This window comes from Silurus meridionalis, chromosome 8 (assembly GCF_014805685.1).
Source record: "Silurus meridionalis isolate SWU-2019-XX chromosome 8, ASM1480568v1, whole genome shotgun sequence".
NCBI classification, from domain to species: Eukaryota; Metazoa; Chordata; class Actinopteri; order Siluriformes; family Siluridae; genus Silurus; species Silurus meridionalis.
The window spans coordinates 8,436,355-8,453,352 of record NC_060891.1 but is presented as its reverse complement, the minus strand read 5'-3'; the positions used below and the strand labels follow the sequence as shown (position 1 = coordinate 8,453,352).

General features: G+C 36.4%; 1 protein-coding gene across 2 annotated transcripts in view; it reads left to right on the top strand.

The window, feature by feature from the left end:
• The window catches only part of LOC124390391 (formin-like), an 87,942-nt gene that overhangs the window by 50,433 nt on the left and 20,511 nt on the right, over positions 1–16,998 (top strand). For both annotated transcript variants that reach the window (XM_046856296.1, XM_046856295.1), the window contains 7 exons: positions 2,483–2,570; positions 8,361–8,422; positions 8,662–8,750; positions 9,343–9,472; positions 9,620–9,766; positions 10,192–10,251; positions 10,339–10,459. In XM_046856296.1, coding sequence (XP_046712252.1) covers positions 2,483–2,570; positions 8,361–8,422; positions 8,662–8,750; positions 9,343–9,472; positions 9,620–9,766; positions 10,192–10,251; positions 10,339–10,459 — 697 coding nt within the window. The remainder of the gene's footprint in view (positions 1–2,482; positions 2,571–8,360; positions 8,423–8,661; positions 8,751–9,342; positions 9,473–9,619; positions 9,767–10,191; positions 10,252–10,338; positions 10,460–16,998) is intronic.

The following is a 16,998-nucleotide window of genomic DNA, read 5'->3' as shown; positions in this document are numbered from 1 at the left end:
CGTTCTGTCATAATTTACGGGCACTATCACCTCATGTTTACTGAGCAGTCATTTTAGGATAGTTTTGACGCCTGAGAGTGGGTTCATGATATTCAGCCAGTGGTTCTGTGTCAAGATGCTCTCTGGCAGAACTTTTCAGTTATTGTGTTATTTTAGTTGGTATGTTAGTCTTAAGAATTTTGGCCTCAATATTTGCTAAATGGTGTTGATGGTGTTTAGTATTAGTAATCTTCACAGTTTGTATAAAGAAAAAGTCTACATAAGTGTTGCAAAAGTCAAACATTTTACATGATTTTCATTTAGATTTTGACTTGATCAGCTGAATCATGAAATGAAGCACATGGTTCAATATGGCAATATGGGTTACAGTATATATGTATACATCCTTATGCTTGTTGCTTAATGTTTCAACAAGGTGCACGTCAGTTAGAAGTGTATCGGTACATGTATTCGTACTGAAATTCTTCGCTACAGGGCTTTCGGTTTGGTACACACCCTTTTTACGTGTGGAAGATAGAACATAAAATCTGAGTTCCTTCAGGAACAAATTAAGTGACAGACCCGAAACTTGAAAACAAACACAACAATGGCAGGGTATAAAAATAAACTAGAGTTAGCACAGGATGCAAGAGCTATGGATTCTTTACCGTTTTATGTCCAGCTTCATGAATTCCTCTTAAAGGGAGAAAACACTGACTTTCCACATTTTTAAGCGAGTGAATGAATAAAGGATGGAAGGAATGAAGAGATTCATTAAATTATGCTGAAATAAGTAGAACAGTTAAATAGATCATATCTTTAGAAAATTAAATATTAAATGTAAAACCCTTATATGTTTCTTAATCCTATGCAATCAGCAACCTGCTACTTTCATAGTTAGATATTTTGATATAATTGCTGACTTTTCTGCTGTGGAATTCATTTGCGTTCCATAGATTCTTATCTATTAGTCATATTCAAGCTCTGCTATTTTACCACAGTGCTTAATGTATTAGACCTGGTGAGCACTAGCGTCACTCAGTCATACCACAACACATGATTTATAAGGTTGGTTAGCTTTAACACTTTAGTTCATTAGAGGTGTTAAGAGAGGTGCTCCCACTTTTGCAGTGTCTCTGGGTGGGGAGGCCAGTGTAGATCCCTGGTGACATTAATAATGAATGCAGGAGCAGCATGCCCACTTTGCTGGCTGTAATGCAATACTCACTTTAAAGACCCCTCTTGCTGATTCCCACTGAACGCCTTGCTAGCTCACTACCTGTAAGACTGTTCAATGGCTACCTAATGAATAAGTCTGAGACAATAACTTTAAAAGTGGGGCTTTAACTTGCCAAAAACTGTTTTGTCCTTTATGAGGATATTCACTCATATGTAATTGTGACCATGTGTAGGGACAAATAAAAACCGTGCAAATTTATAGTTTGTTATAAATGTTAGCCTGCTTGCCCAGAGCCAAAAGAATTTCTTTCATCATTCTATTTTTTTCTTTGTTTATTCCCAACTACATCCTAATTTTGACTATATTACAAAATGAAAGATTTTTTTGCTGTTTTATTTTTAATGAAATATGCTGCTGTATTTACGCTTTAAAGTCTGATATGGTTGAATGATTACACATATATTTTAATCATATATTATTTTAAAGAAGTCTTGCCTGAATCAGTTATGTGGCATCTGGGTAAGACTTAGAGGTATGGTTTAGGACTAGGATCCCAACAAGGAAAATTAGAGGTTTTTATGTTACTGTGGGCAGTGAGCAGTCAGAAAAGAAATCATACCTAGTAACTGCCTGGTCAGGGCATATTTGCTTAAAATACTGTACTAGCTTCGATATATTTTTGAAAGCAACTGATTGAATGAGAATATATTGGTATCAAGTACAAAAGCATAATATGTAAGCAGGATTGGGGAAAACGGTGCTCTTTATTTGAGATCAATTATGAATTATACTCATTGAAGCAAAAAATCTATCATAGCCAGAATTCACAGAAAATGCTGATATTTTTAGGTTTCTAGCTTTGACTAATGACCAATATTTCTACACTAGAAAATAGTTTCTGACATAATGTAATAGAAACCTTAAGAGGCCAGGTGGAATCTTATAGCTTTTGACAAACAGAACATTTTCTAGTATTTAAAGACCTATTTTGAAGCTGTTTTTTATTGATTTTCATTATTATTATTTTATTATTATTATCTTAATCTCTCTATATTTTATCATGTGGAACATTTTGAGCTATATATATATGTAAGACCATTTTACTAGATCTTTGACTTAATACAAAGCAGCTTTTCAGGGATTATATTTTTGAGGTTATAAAATTAGAATGTATTAGTTTAGTGACTATAAGTATGTTGCTTATAATTTTTTGTGTATCCATATCCACAGGTGTGGATATAAATAGATGCCATTTTATAATCGATAGTTTTAAATGAATAAAAAAATAAATTGAAGTTTTTCAAATATTTGTTTTCTTTTCAGATCATCAAGTTATTAGATGGGAAACGTTCCCAAGCAGTGGGGATCCTAATATCCAGCCTTCATCTGGAGATGAAGGACATTCAGCAAGGTGAGAACAGCACTCCTCTGCACAACCTGTGCAAACATTTCCTGTTTTGCTTAAATGCTTCCCCGCATTTAATTGGACAGCAATTCACCTAAATCCTTCTTTCAAACTTGATAACTTACAGATGGGTCAATTATTATTAGCAGGGGAATATGTAAGCAATGCACAACTGTTATTTTCTCCCATTTTTCACTGATGTCTTTTGATTTACTTTGTCAGCCTTTTTTTTTTGTTAGGAAATTCTAGCATTTTTGGTAAGCACTGGTGTCATTCGAATGTAATGTTTGTGTGTGTGTCTGTGGGTTGTTAAGTAAGTGAGAGACACAGTGCAGGTAAGGGTTTATCCATTAATATATGCTTTTAAGATAATGGAAACTAATCTATTTTTATAGATATTTCTTATTTCTTATATCTAACTTTCTATTTGACTAAGAGTAATGGACAGTGGGTATAGGTGAAGGTGTAGGAAGAAAATAAGACAAAGGACAAAATGATTGCCTATATATGATTGCCTTATATATATATATATATATATATATATATATATATATATATATATATATATATATATATATATGTATGAGTCGAACCCACTTATCTCGACCTCGGTTAACTCGCCAACCATATTAAGTCGACGTTTTTGAAGTGGAACCGGCAAATTCTCGCTTTGTCTTAGCATTTTTTAATCGGTTATGTCGATTTTTTTATGTCGCCGAACCCTAATATCTTGAGCACAAGGGGGGACTTAACGTCGGTTATGTCAGGAATCCCCTGCCACACCCCCTTTCGGCGGCCGAATTCTCCCGTGCGGGCGAGCTCGTCGCAGTCATGCTGATCACACACGGATGAGTGAGTGAATGAGAGTCTGTTGTGTGTGATCAACATGACTGCGACGAGCTCGCCAGTTCGTGTAGAGAATCCACTAGTCAGCGCCATGGAAAGCGCAAATCCGTGGATGCTCTACACTAACTGTCTCTGCTTTCAAAAAACTTCGTGGACCGCACTCCCGGAGCGCACCACTGGATATTACTGGTTTATCTCCTGAGTATTCTCAATAAACTTTGTTTGCGTTTACTTCGGGTTCCGCCTCCTTATCTGCATCACAGGTTATCTCGATCCGCATGACCAATCAAACAAATCGCGGCAACGCTGTTGTGTATAAAAACCTCCAAAAACACGTGCATGCACATTCTCATTTAATAATGCACATCATGTACATTAAGACATTTCAAGCACGTTAATATATTGCCGCCATATTGGTTTTCGTTTATCTCGATCATCAATTATCTCTACGCTTTTTGGCGTCCCCTAGGCCGGCGACATAACCGGGTTCCACTGTATATATATATATATATATATATATATATATATATATATATATATATATATATATATATATATATATATACTAGTATGGCACTACATATTTACTGTCCTCTGAGAACTGAATTTACTGTTCTCTCAGCATGCAGCCATTATTGTCAAAAAAGACAATACAAATGTGAGTAAAACCTGAAGTGAACATGTCAAAACTGTGTCCAAAGTGTCAGTATTTTGTGTGAGCACCATTGTTATCTAGCACTGCTTTAATCCTCGTGCTCATGGAATTCACCAGAGCTGCAACAGGTTGTTGCTGGGATCGTCTTGCACTCCTCTGTAATAACATTATGGAGTTTTTCCACCTCCTCTTGAAGATGTCCCACAGACATTCTTGGCCACTCAATCACCTTCACCTTCAGCTTCCTCAGCAAGGTAATTGTCATCTTGGCGTGTGTTTGGGATCATTATTATGGTGGAAAACTGCCATTCTGCCAATGTCACAGTACATGTTGGAATCCATGTTTCCCTCAATGAACTGCAGCTCCCCAGTACCAGCAGCATTTATGCAGCCCCAGACCATGATGCTACCACCACCATGCTTGACTGTAGGCAAGACAATTTTCTTGGTACTCCTCACCAGGGCATCACCACACATGCTGGACACCATCTGAGCCAAACAAGTTTATCTTACTGGAACCAGGAGACCTGGAACTTAGACATGTTCTTCAGCAAACTGTTTGGGCTGATGGCCATGTAAAATCACTTGTTGCAGTGAACGGCATATGGTCTGAGCACTGACAAGCTTCTGCTTCTACAACCTCTAGCGCAATGCTGGCAGCATTAATGCATCTGTTTTTTTAAGCTAGATTCTGCATATCTTTAAATTCTTTGATGGACCCTTGTGTGGTCTGTTCTGAGTGGAACCCATTTTAGAAAACCTCTGTATGACCCTGGCCACTGTACTGTAACTCAGTTTCAGGGTGTTACCAAACCTCTCATAGCCTAGGACGTCTGTGTGGAGAGCAACGATTCTAATTCTAAAATGCATAGAGAATTCTTTACCATTAGGTTGCATATAGAACATCCAGTGGTCAATATGAGAGAATTGTATTTAAAGCACCACATTTTAACTGCTCTAATACAAGATACATACTTTTGTATGGTCCTGTCAAGCAGGCAAAAACATGAAGATGATGAATAGGACATGTGGCTATGCATGGTAAAATTACGTACAACTGTTATCACTTAGGATGTACTCACTTTTGTTGCCAGCTATTTAGACATTAATGGCTGTATGTTGAGTTATTTTCAGAGGACAGTAAATCTATAATGCTATACAAACTGCACACTGACTACTCTAAAATATATCCAAGTTTTATACTAAAATGGTTGCTGAAACGTGAGGGGTGTATAAAGTTTTGTGAGATACTGTACATACACATAAATCTTTAATGTAAGTTTTTGGGAAAGCATCACGGTAAAACAAAGACTTATAGACATGTTGAAGATGCTAGCGTGGTATAGTGTACATCCGTAAATCAGAGGGAAACAGGCATAGAATTCAGGTACAGAAACATTCTTATATGTATGCCTAAACTAATTTTGTGCTTGATAGTAGATACTAGGTGTATTTAGGTACTGATATTAGCTCGCTCAAACACTCACACACTGGCCCCTCAATTAAGGTGGCAGTAGCTGATTGCCTTTGATCTATAGGTGTTAAGAAATTTCCAGAACATGTGCTCCTCTACACCCCTTCATCAAACACACATAGCCTTCATCATTGTGTGACTAAACAAGGAATCAACGGATAAAAACCTGATCCACAACTGCTGTATATGTCAGTGAAACTGTCAATATCTTTTCTCAGCAGGGGAAAGCAAATAGCTGTAGTGTTATTTGGAGGGTATTGACATCTGCAAATCAGAAGGGAAAATCTCTTCTCTTCTCTTCTCTTCTCTTCTCAAGCAATATTGATCATTAAAGAGCTGTGGTAGTTCTCCCTGTGTGGGTCTTGAGTTTTAAACAATTACAGGCTTTGGTTGTGACCTATGGCCTAGAGGCTTTATCCACTATGCTTGTGTGTGTGTGTGTGTGTGTGTGTGTGTGTGTGTGTGTGTGTGTGTGTGTGTGTGTGTAGTTGTGTAAAAAACTATGAGAGAAAGATGAGTTCTACCCTACCATGTCTAATACCAAATGTTAACATGTCATCTCCCTACTTTTAATGTATAATAAAGCACAGAACGCATACTTTTACAGCTTTACACAGGTTCACATTCTGATTTTTTTTATAATAGCTCATAATGAATCTTGACTAATGACTGATAAACTGAACATTGTGATTAAGTTTAAGATGAACTAATACAGAGAACTCAAAAAGTGTTTAACTATTTACACTATATTAGTGAAATCCATAAAAGAGTAAGAAGAGTGAAAAACACATTTAAAATGTTGAATTGAGTACAAGTTTTTTAAGTTTTTCTTATAATGCATAATTCTGTAGAACCAATACTGCATATACCATAATTTGTTGCAATACTGTGTTAAAAATGGTGTAGTACACAATAATTAAGTGTTAACTGTCGGGAGAGCGAGCGGTTCAGGGGAAGGCAGAACAGTGGTGTGGCAACCAGTTTAAATGGAATCAGGTTCATTTATAGATTGTTGTCACTTTCGCTCATGCATGCATGCGTGCATGCACAAACACACACACACACACACACACACACACACACACACACACGTTTCTCTGTGTCTCTTTCTCACTAGCATCCTTCTCTCACTCTTTTTATCTGCTCACTGCAAGAGAGAACACTGATTAGACACATTCCCAACAAGTGTGTGACTCTTTCCACTTGTGTCCCCTGGCCTTGCCCTTCATTCACCAGCGCTTGACCATGCCCCCGCTGCCACATACCCCGACCACCCAACTCAGGCCGGGGAGCCAACCGGAATGCAACCGACTCCACCCCCCCTGGCGTGAGAGGAAATCGCCCACGGCCAGCTGTGCCCCCGGTCAGTGCCAGATACCACCGATTGGTCCGCGCGTTGGTATCTTTCATGTGATGAAGACACTGGAGCAGGGCATGGTCCGAACAGAGAGTGAAGGCACATCCCAACAGATAGTGTCGGAGAGTAAGGACCGCCCACTTGATGGCAAGGTACTTCTTCTCTATGGTGCTGTACCGGCTTTTCCACACCGACAACTTACGGCTACTGTACAGCACCGGGTGCTCCTCCCCTCCACCACCTGGGACAACACAACCCCCAGCCCTCTGTCTGACACTTCTGTCTGCAAGACAAAGGAAAAAAGAAGTTAGGAGAATGTTAAAGTGGTCCACCTCAGAGTGCAGCTTTTACATAAGACAAAGCCTGCTTGCACGACTCAGTCCACTGGACCGGATCTGACGTTCCCTTTATAGTCAGCAGGCTGGCCGAATACTTAGGTACAAACATCTGGTAATAGTTTCTTTTTGGTCTTGGGTCTCAGACAGGCTGCAATCGCCACTGTCTTTTCATTTTGGGGACACACCTGCTCATGACCCAAGTGGAAACCCATTTACCATACTTCCTCCCGCCCAATTGCTCACTTTTTTGGGTTCTGCCTGCCTTAAGGTCACCTAACTCGCTCTGAGGTGATGCCTACCCTTTATGGGGTTGGGGAATTCACTTCATGAGACATTGAAACATCGCTGGGGCCCCGAACAAGCCAAACGGAAGTGTGAAGAACTGGTGTAAATTGACCGGAGTGAAAAAATAGTTCACAGACTGGTGCTCGGCCATGGCACCGCTGCCCCAGTAACCTGTCAGCAATAAAAATATATTACTGATACATATCATATTTGACCAAATGTTTTCATTGTTGTTCACTGTACTGCACTCTGGTGATCTAGTGAAAATGTATGTGGTCCACCACCAGGCAGTATGTTATGTTCTCTTTCTACAGTGGTAATGATGAAATATAAAAGAGAAAATTAAAAACATTCAGTGAGATTTACAAAAATTTTATATGTGCAAAGAAGAAAATAATACATTTTAATTTCTGAATGTGTGGTGGTGCAGCAGATCTGTGGTTTATTTCTAAACTTTATGTTTTATTATGTGACTAGAACATTAGAGCACTAAGGTAATTGTGTAGTCAATGCATCAATGTCAGCCATTATAAAACAAAGAAAAAAACTGTAAATCATATCACTATCATTACTATTCATGTTTAAGAACTATCTACTTTAATGTTTGTCTTTATTGGGATTTTGACATCTAACGATATACAGTGTTACATCATGCATTATTCTAATGTGTAAAAATATGAAGTATAGAATATAAAATGCTATGTGATAAATCCAGGTAGGAACCAGCACTCATGTTCAGAAATGTTCATATATATATATATATATATATATATATATATATATATATATATATATATATATATATGTGGGTGTTTTTTAATAAATCGATTTATTGTTGCAGCGGTTCTTAGAGTGGACAACTCCATAGTGGATTTGGAGACAATTGAAGCTTTATATGAAAATGTGAGTAATTTCATAGCAAACATTTGGGTTAATTTTTTTCATTTCTTACTGTAGTTAATGGCAATTATAATAACACATTTAGTTTCAATATTGTGCCAGAGTAACACATTGATGGCTCTGCTACTCCTTACCTTGACTCTTTTTCTAAGGTTTTTATTGTTATTTTTGTTATTATTAGCTTAACATTAGAAGTTGTCCTAATGTTAAGCTAATCAGTAATTGTTTGGTTTTAATTACAGAGGGCTCAAAATGATGAGCTGGAGAAGATCAAAAAACATTGCGCAAACTCAAAAGAAGATGAATTCAAACTTTTGGATAAGCCTGAACAGTATGTCTTTTTAATGGGTGTTTTTTTTTTTTTTATATTATTTAAATTGATTCCTGAAGTTTGTTTGTGTAATGCAAACATTAATAAAGCATCATTATAAAATAACAGGATTTAAAAATCTTTGAAACTATTTAAATGAAGAAATTGTTTTGTAATAATTTAGTTATATATTAGTTATGACAATATTTGAAATATTAAGCTGCATATACAGCTATGAACTGTTCAAATTTCTTCTTAGAAGATTTGAAGGTTTTTGGACTAACATATATAAGAATCTAAGCTAAACCTTACTCCAAATACAGCCATGTTCAGGAAAATGACTTAGGAGTGTTTAACTTGTTTCACTCTGAGGTTCTGAGTTATTGATTCCAGCAGTATGCTATTTACATTGAAAATGAGCCTATGACACTCATAGCTTTGGTTCTTAAGTAAATCACACTTAATAGCTCTTAGTTGCATCCAGATTTTGCAGTTTGTGTTGAAAACCAGGTCTTCCATGACATCTCCAGTTTGCATGCAAACTGAAAAAATGGTAACTTATGTGCTAGTCCTTGTGGATTTTATGTAATTTTCCTCCCCTTTTTTTTCAAAGATTCCTTTATGAACTGGCTCAGATTCCAGATTTTGCCGGTCGAGCTCACTGCATCATATTCCAGGCTATGTTTCTTGACTCCATATCATCCATCCATAGTAAAGTGGAGATCATCTCTAGAGTGTGTAAGGTACGTCCAGACATTGGCGCCACACTTCATTGCTGAAATGTAAATTGCTGTATTTATGTGATTATTAAAAAAAAAAAACCTGTTTGTAAATTAGCTTCTTTTTACGATTTACCCGTAATATGTCTGTGTCTTTGTGTGACCCTGCAGGGTCTCTTGAACAGCGACAATATTAAAGAAGTGATAGGTCTTGTTCTGGCCTTCGGGAATTATATGAATGGAGGGAACAGGACCAGAGGGCAGGCTGACGGCTTTGGCTTAGAAATACTGCCCAAGTTGAAAGATGTCAAAAGCAGGGTAGTTCTACTCATCCTCACTGAAACATGAAGAGGCTATGCTGCCAGTGATATAATTCCGAATGGCTTTTGCCAAATGGCTAATTAAATATAAATTGTTTGATTATGCAGTATTAATCCTCTATATCAAGGCAGCTTGTAACTAGACATGAACATATAGTAATTTTTAAATAAGGCTTGTGATACTGTGTATAGTTTTTTTTAAAGAAGCATTTGAATAAAACAGTTGTAATTTGTTTAAAAGGGTAAAAAACATTAAACAATAGAAATAAAGAAAGTAGAAAGCACCATGCTACAAATCAACCCCATGTAATCTCATGTGTATATTCTTATTTGGTTTAGTTAAGACATTCTAACCACATACAGGCAATATCAATTTTGTTTGAAGTGCACAGCTCTCTCCTAACCCCTTATTGCCATTCACAGGACAGTCGCATCAGTCTGGTGGATTATGTGGTGTTATACTACCTACGAAACATAGATAAGGTAAGAACTACTGACAAGTCCTGAATTGTCGTTGATGTATCGTCTGCAGTTTTGCATCTGAAGTATGTGTTCTGTTGTTCGCCGCAGGATGCAGGAACGGATAAAAGTATTTTCCCTCTGCCCGAACCTCAGGACTTCTTCCTTGCTGCTCAAGTCAAGTTTGATGACCTCTTCAAAGACATGCGGAAGCTGAAGAAGGATCTCACAGGTATGAGAGTAGAGTGGTGGGAAAATTTCTTTAAAGGGTTTATGTATATCAAGGCACCAGTTAAAATACCTTTTGATGTTGCTCTAATGCCATGCCGTAATTTATTACTGCTCTTTTTTTTATTTAGCTTTTTGGGGTGTTGAGGAATATGAATCTGCCAGAAATAAGACCTAGGAGACACTTCCTCTGTACAACTTCACCATGCCCTGAACATTTCACAGTAAAACGTTTTAAGATTAGTGGATGGTGCATTTGTGTGTGGAACGGGGGCTTTTACATTTTGTCGTCTACACGGCAGCTCTATAAGCAGCCGGGAGGTTGAGGGTCACGCTCCCACCAGCCCTCCATGTCTGCGATTATTTAAATCAACCAATAATACAACATATGAAACCAATTAGCTCTGTTCTCTCAACTCTTTTCTGCATTCACAGTTAAACAAAACACCCTGATCCTTACTGACCCTGGGGGGGATACAAAGTCATCTACAAAAGAGTTGCCTGCCTACCTTAAGGTGTCTTTCATTCATTTATTAGGAAGAAAATAGAAGACTTGGAGACAATAAATGCATCAAATGTGCCTTAGCATTTGATCTGGTCCTCAAAAGAAAAAAAACTTGAAACATCTCACCTTCGAGTCCTCAGGGTATTGGCACCAAATTGTGAGAAATTGCAGCGCTTAGGAAAGAGAGCCTTCGAGAGCCTTATTTATCTTTTATCCTCACCATGAGCTGACAGGATTAAATATTTATGCGCTGCTATCATAAACCACACTAAAGAGAGCAAGTGTTTTTAATTAACCCACTGGTAATAGAGCCAAGATCTGGTAATAAATATTGGTTTGTTCATAAGATACACATGTAGAATAGATAATTTTGCTTAATGCCTTATGTTTAACATCTACATAACTCTAGAGAGAATTAGTTAGGAATACATGCAAAACATTGTATCAAATGTATGTTTTACTTCATGGTAATTTAACAGAAAGAAAATACTGTAGGTTCAAAGAAAGATGTACATTTTCTGAAAGGGCAAGAAATAATTTATACCTAGTTTAAAAACGTTTATAATATTTTTTATTTATTTTGATGCTTACAAATATTAATTACTAGACAAAATGGAATTTATAGTTGAGTAAAATGCTTTATTATAATCTTGCCATATCTAATTATTGAGTAGAATGAAATTCATGAAATGCCTCCTCCAGGGCCTTGGTGCAATATATTACAGAAAAGTGACACAGAGGTACTATCCGCAACATGTAATGCAAAAGTTGTGACATTGTAAATACACAAGACACAAGGCAATGACATTTTCACTAAGTGTCAAAACCCAGTACACACAAAACAACACAAAACAGCTACTTTTAAAATAGCAAAAGTTAAAAATTATATTTTGCATCTTACTTTTAAAGTAAGATGATCGAGTGAGCGAGAGAGAAGTGAGAAAGCCTATGAGAAGGAGACATGCTGAGGAATCAAGGTGATAGTAGTCTTTGTGCTACATGTCTGTGTGTTTAGGGCCTCATGGGTCTTCTGCTTTTGCTGCACTCATGGTTTGGTACATGGCCTGATTTAAGTTCAGGGTCAAAGAGCATGACTGAGCCCGGAGACACTCTGACCACTGTACTTCTTTCCATAAACCTGTAACCTGAGCTTTATTTAATCTATTTTTGTCTTTTTTTTTTTTACCAGGACCCTTTGTGCTTTTCACTCACATTTACTTTCTCGCATTCTTTCCTTTCTTCTCTTTTATTTTATTTTGATATCAGTGTTTAGTTAGTGTAAGTGTTTTGGAAGGTTTCTTTTTTAAATACATTACATTTTTTGAGAAGTCAATGTATAACGTTTCCAGTTAAATGCACTGTCCGTGATCTTAACATTACACCAGTGAAACTATAAATACACACTTGAATCGCTTTGCCTAAAGTTATAGCTCTGCTATCCGGTGTTTGATTAGGCAACTTGGCACGTTATTAACTGAAATATGCAATTCACTGTTTGGCCCCTAAAAATTATTATGATTATTATTATTGTTTATTATTATTATTATTATAAATATTGTTGTTGTTTTGTTGGCCGTGTTGTTACTGCTGCTACTACTACTACTACTACTACTACTACTACTACTAATAATAATAATAATAATATACAATATCTGTAAGGCAATAAAAACTATATACACAAAAAGTAAGAGGAAAAAAGATCTCCTTAAAGGCACCCCAGCAGTTCTTTTTTTGAAGATCTTCATGTGCAGATGAGTTTGAGCTATCAGGTTATAACCTCATGTTGTATACGCTGATGATAGTACTGACTATGCCAGTGTGAAAAAAGCTTTATAGTCCAAAAAATATTTTCTCAGATACTATCTCAAGTGGTTCAAAAGAGTTTGGCTGTTTAACAAGCGGTCGTGTTTTCAAGGAGATTTTCAGTACAATGTGATGAACATTGTCAGTCAATCTGAGAACAATTCTGTAATTATATATTTATAATTCCAGCCACAAGAGAGTCCTTTGTTAGAGTAATATAAAACAAATATTTGTTGAGCCTTTTTGTTAAGGGTTTGTGCTTGAATGCTTAACATGTATCACAGATAAAAGACGCAAACAAGTGAAAACGCAAACATGTATAAACACAAGGCTTTTGTCATGTTTTGGAAAATCTTTTCAGAGATGGGACCTTTGGCCATGTACTCTGTGATCTTTAATATGCCAAGTGGCGTATCATTTCCATTGCAGCAAAGCCGAAGAATTCAGCAGATAATCCACAATTATATACGAGCTCAGAGTGCTGTCAGTGCTCTACATAAATCCTGGCTATTACCTTCAGAAATATGAATCAGCCATGGTTCTTTTCCTCCCCACTGCACACTCAGCTGTCTGCACCACAGCACCCACAGGAGGCTGTTTCACTGGAGCAAGCACATGTAGCATTTGTTGATTCCAATTAGACAGAACAGAGACACTAGAAATTTAGATAATTACTAAATTATTTAAGTCTCTACAGAACTTTGATATTACCATGAGGTTACATGACATGACACTGTGAGACCACTAAACCGCATCTAATATACTCTCATGATTCATGCCCAGTGATAGTATACAAGATAAACTTATAGACACTAACATAGAAATTTACATTTATATAACCTTATTTATCTCTGTAAAGCTGCATTGGGATAATATACATTGTTAAAAGCATTGAACAAATAAAATTGAATTCAATTTCAGAATTTCTCTAAAGTTATTTGAGGAAATTGGTCAGAATTCCTTTGGGAGTTTCATCATGGTTCCTTTGCTAGTGGGTGAAATTGGTTAGAATTTTTTCTAGGTGGCAATGTTTGCTAATAATTTCTTTAGGAGTGGACAGAATAAGACATAATTCCATTGGGGATTGATAGGATTGGACAGAATTCCTTTGGGAGTGGGTAAGAAACCTCTAGGATATTCTGCAACAAAGTTACCTGTTCAAGGCTGTATAATTTCTGTAATATAATTACCGGTACTCATTATCCCAATCAGATCAGTGTTATCCAACATTCAAGATAAGACAGAAGTGTCATTATATACCTGCTAGTCATTTTTGTGCAGTGCTTATTGTCCAGGAAATGCAAACACTAGAGTTAAAAGACATGAATTCTAGTTACTACCAATTGAAACTCAGTAAACATAGAGGACAAAAACAGAAGAATTTCCATAATTTCTTTACTATTTTTATTGAATGTAGACAGTAATAGCCTCCACATAAAAATTACCGAATATGGATGGCAGGCAACAAAGCACAAAGAGGCTCTCTTTCTCTTTGGCGCCTTGTTTTCAAGTCTCGTCTGAACACATGGCGTGGTGTTGACTGTGCCGGTTCCACAAGCTCCAGTGAAAAGGGGCCCTCACACTAAAGACCTTGCCCACTACTGACATTTAGGGCTGTTTAAAGCAGGAGCCTGCTGCCTGACTTGCTACAGTGATGGATGTTTTAACCTCACTTGGACCCTTCTCTAAAACACTAAACTTTTCCGATTGCCAAGCAAGCTCTTGCAATATTCCTTCCATTCCACATATCGTCCTCGTTTAGTAGCATCACTTTTTTTTTTTTGCTGTTTACTAATATTTTTTCAAGTGGGGATAGAGCGGCTTCTGTTCTTTGAATATCAGAGTCCAGCTCATAATTTCCAGTAGTCCAATCAAATGTATAAAATAGAAAGAGAAAATTCACTGGGATTTGACTGGTAGGTGTTCTTAACTTTCTTACATAGTGTTCATAACTATCTTACTATATTATATAACTATCTAACATAAAGGTACACCGTTAAGCACATAATTCAGCAACAAATACAGTGGTGAAAGTACAGAAGTTCACTTACTTTCACTTTCCCATACTTAGGTAAAAATACAATACCTGCCTTAACTATTACTCCAGTAAAAGTACTTATTGTATATTTTTAATCGAGAGAAAAAGTTCCTTCTGTTCCTTATGTAAGTATATTCCTTTATGAGAAATATACTGTAAAATGTAATTTATACAATTTATTTTTATTTTTCTATGCATCATACCTTTTCAATGAGAGAGATTTCTATTCTTACAGTCACACAGTGAGAGAACCCTTACTCCATGTAAACTTTAGCAAGAGCTGTGGGTTTATGGTTGTGGTCTTGCCACCGGTTATGATTTAACGTAATCACTGAATGTCAGGTTTTAATCACATCTCATGCCCAGTGTTTCCATCAGTGTATTTTTATTTTTCTTGACCTTGACCAGGATAATGCAGTTACTGAAGATGAAAGAATGAATATACTTGTGGCAGGACCACACTGAGTAAACAGGATCTTGCTACACATAGTGTGCCACATTTGAGATGTTGTAGTACCTGAACATTTTTGCAGTGTTGAACCTAAAGAAAAAAAATCTTAATATCTTAACATAATGTATTCAAGATGTTTTATTTGTTTTACCAAATATTTAACATTAAACACGTTCCACATTAGACTGTTTAGATCATCATGCTTTCCACCTCAGGGTCCTTCCCTATGTTAACACTATCAGCAGCTTCTTCACAGCAGTGACTGTTAGATTCATGTTGAGTTGCAAAGCTTATTTAACAGCACAGATCTCACAGAGTATTTACAGCCTTTGATAATGACTAGCAGGTGAAATAAATTTGGAAAGGCACTCTGCACTGTTTTTATATTATAACCCAAGATGGCTTGTTTTGAAGAACTAAAAAAAAAAAAAAAAGTTAACGGTTGCCAAGTCTCTTTCTCTCTCTCTCTCTCTCTCTCTCTCTCTCTCTCTCTCTCTCTGTCTCTCTCTTTCTTTGTGGGCGTGTGCAAATCCAGTTGTTTGGCTAGACAACAAAGCCAAGCGTTGGCACAAACAACACAAACATGTTTCACAGATTTAGAATGAGTCAAAACCCAGTCCAGTCACTATGTCTGGTCTAATTCCAATGATCTAAAATGATGTCAGCTTGTCTATATAATTGTTCCCATTACACTGTATAAAATGGTTTAAAAGCTCTGTTTTAATCATAGTTAAATCAGAGGTTGACTGCCGTACATTTAATATTTTGTGTCCCAAAGAAAATCATGTCATAATTTAAAATATTATGAGTTCTAGCTTTTCATATATGTATGCAGTATCTCTGATGTTATATGGTATTGTATATATTGCTGACTGTAAAACTGCAAACCAGTTCTGGGTAATAATATAAATATTATTTCATGATTTAATATTAGTAATAATGCTAACATAAAATATATATATATATATATATATATATTTAATTACAGATTAAATGTAAACATCGTTTGAAAAATAGCACCTTATGCAGGGCATCATTTTCCACAAAAACTAAAACATGTGGTGATGAAGCAAATAGAAGATATTTACGGGTTGAAAAGCTGGCTCAGTAATTACATTATGAGTTAAGTCAGGTGTCTTTGAACAGCGAAAACAAAAAACAGGCTGTGCATCTGTGCATGGGATCCCCGGGCCTGGAATTAATAAGCGTTTCCAAAAAACAACAAAATTGTGTCATTGTGTCCATGTTAAATGTGTTAATGAAAAGAAAAAGATTCTTTTTAAGTTGTGTTGCTATAAAATCTTGTTGAATCTCTGAAAGGCAGGGATTTTGATTACAGAAGACTGATTGGCTAATGAAAAGCATTGTTTCTTTTGTTACATTCTGAACTGGGCCCAACTTTGACTAAAAAAAGGTTTTTAATAGCCATCTGTTTGTATGTTTTCATGTATATACACACTCGTTTCTCTTCATGTGTTTTTTTTAATACTTTTTTTGCTTTAAGTGTTGTTAATGAGACAATCTCACATGCCTTTCATTATTATCTGGCCAGTTTGTACACCCGTCTAGCTGTGGTGAAGCAAGCTGTAAGGATTTCCCCAGTGACTCCTGAATTGAAAAAACCTTCATGTACAGAGCGAAAAAAGAGTGCTATCCACCATCTTATACAGCATCACATTAGTTAAAGTAGTTCTTTTTGTCATTAAATTCTTAAATGAATTATTAGTTTGAACATAACATTTAAAG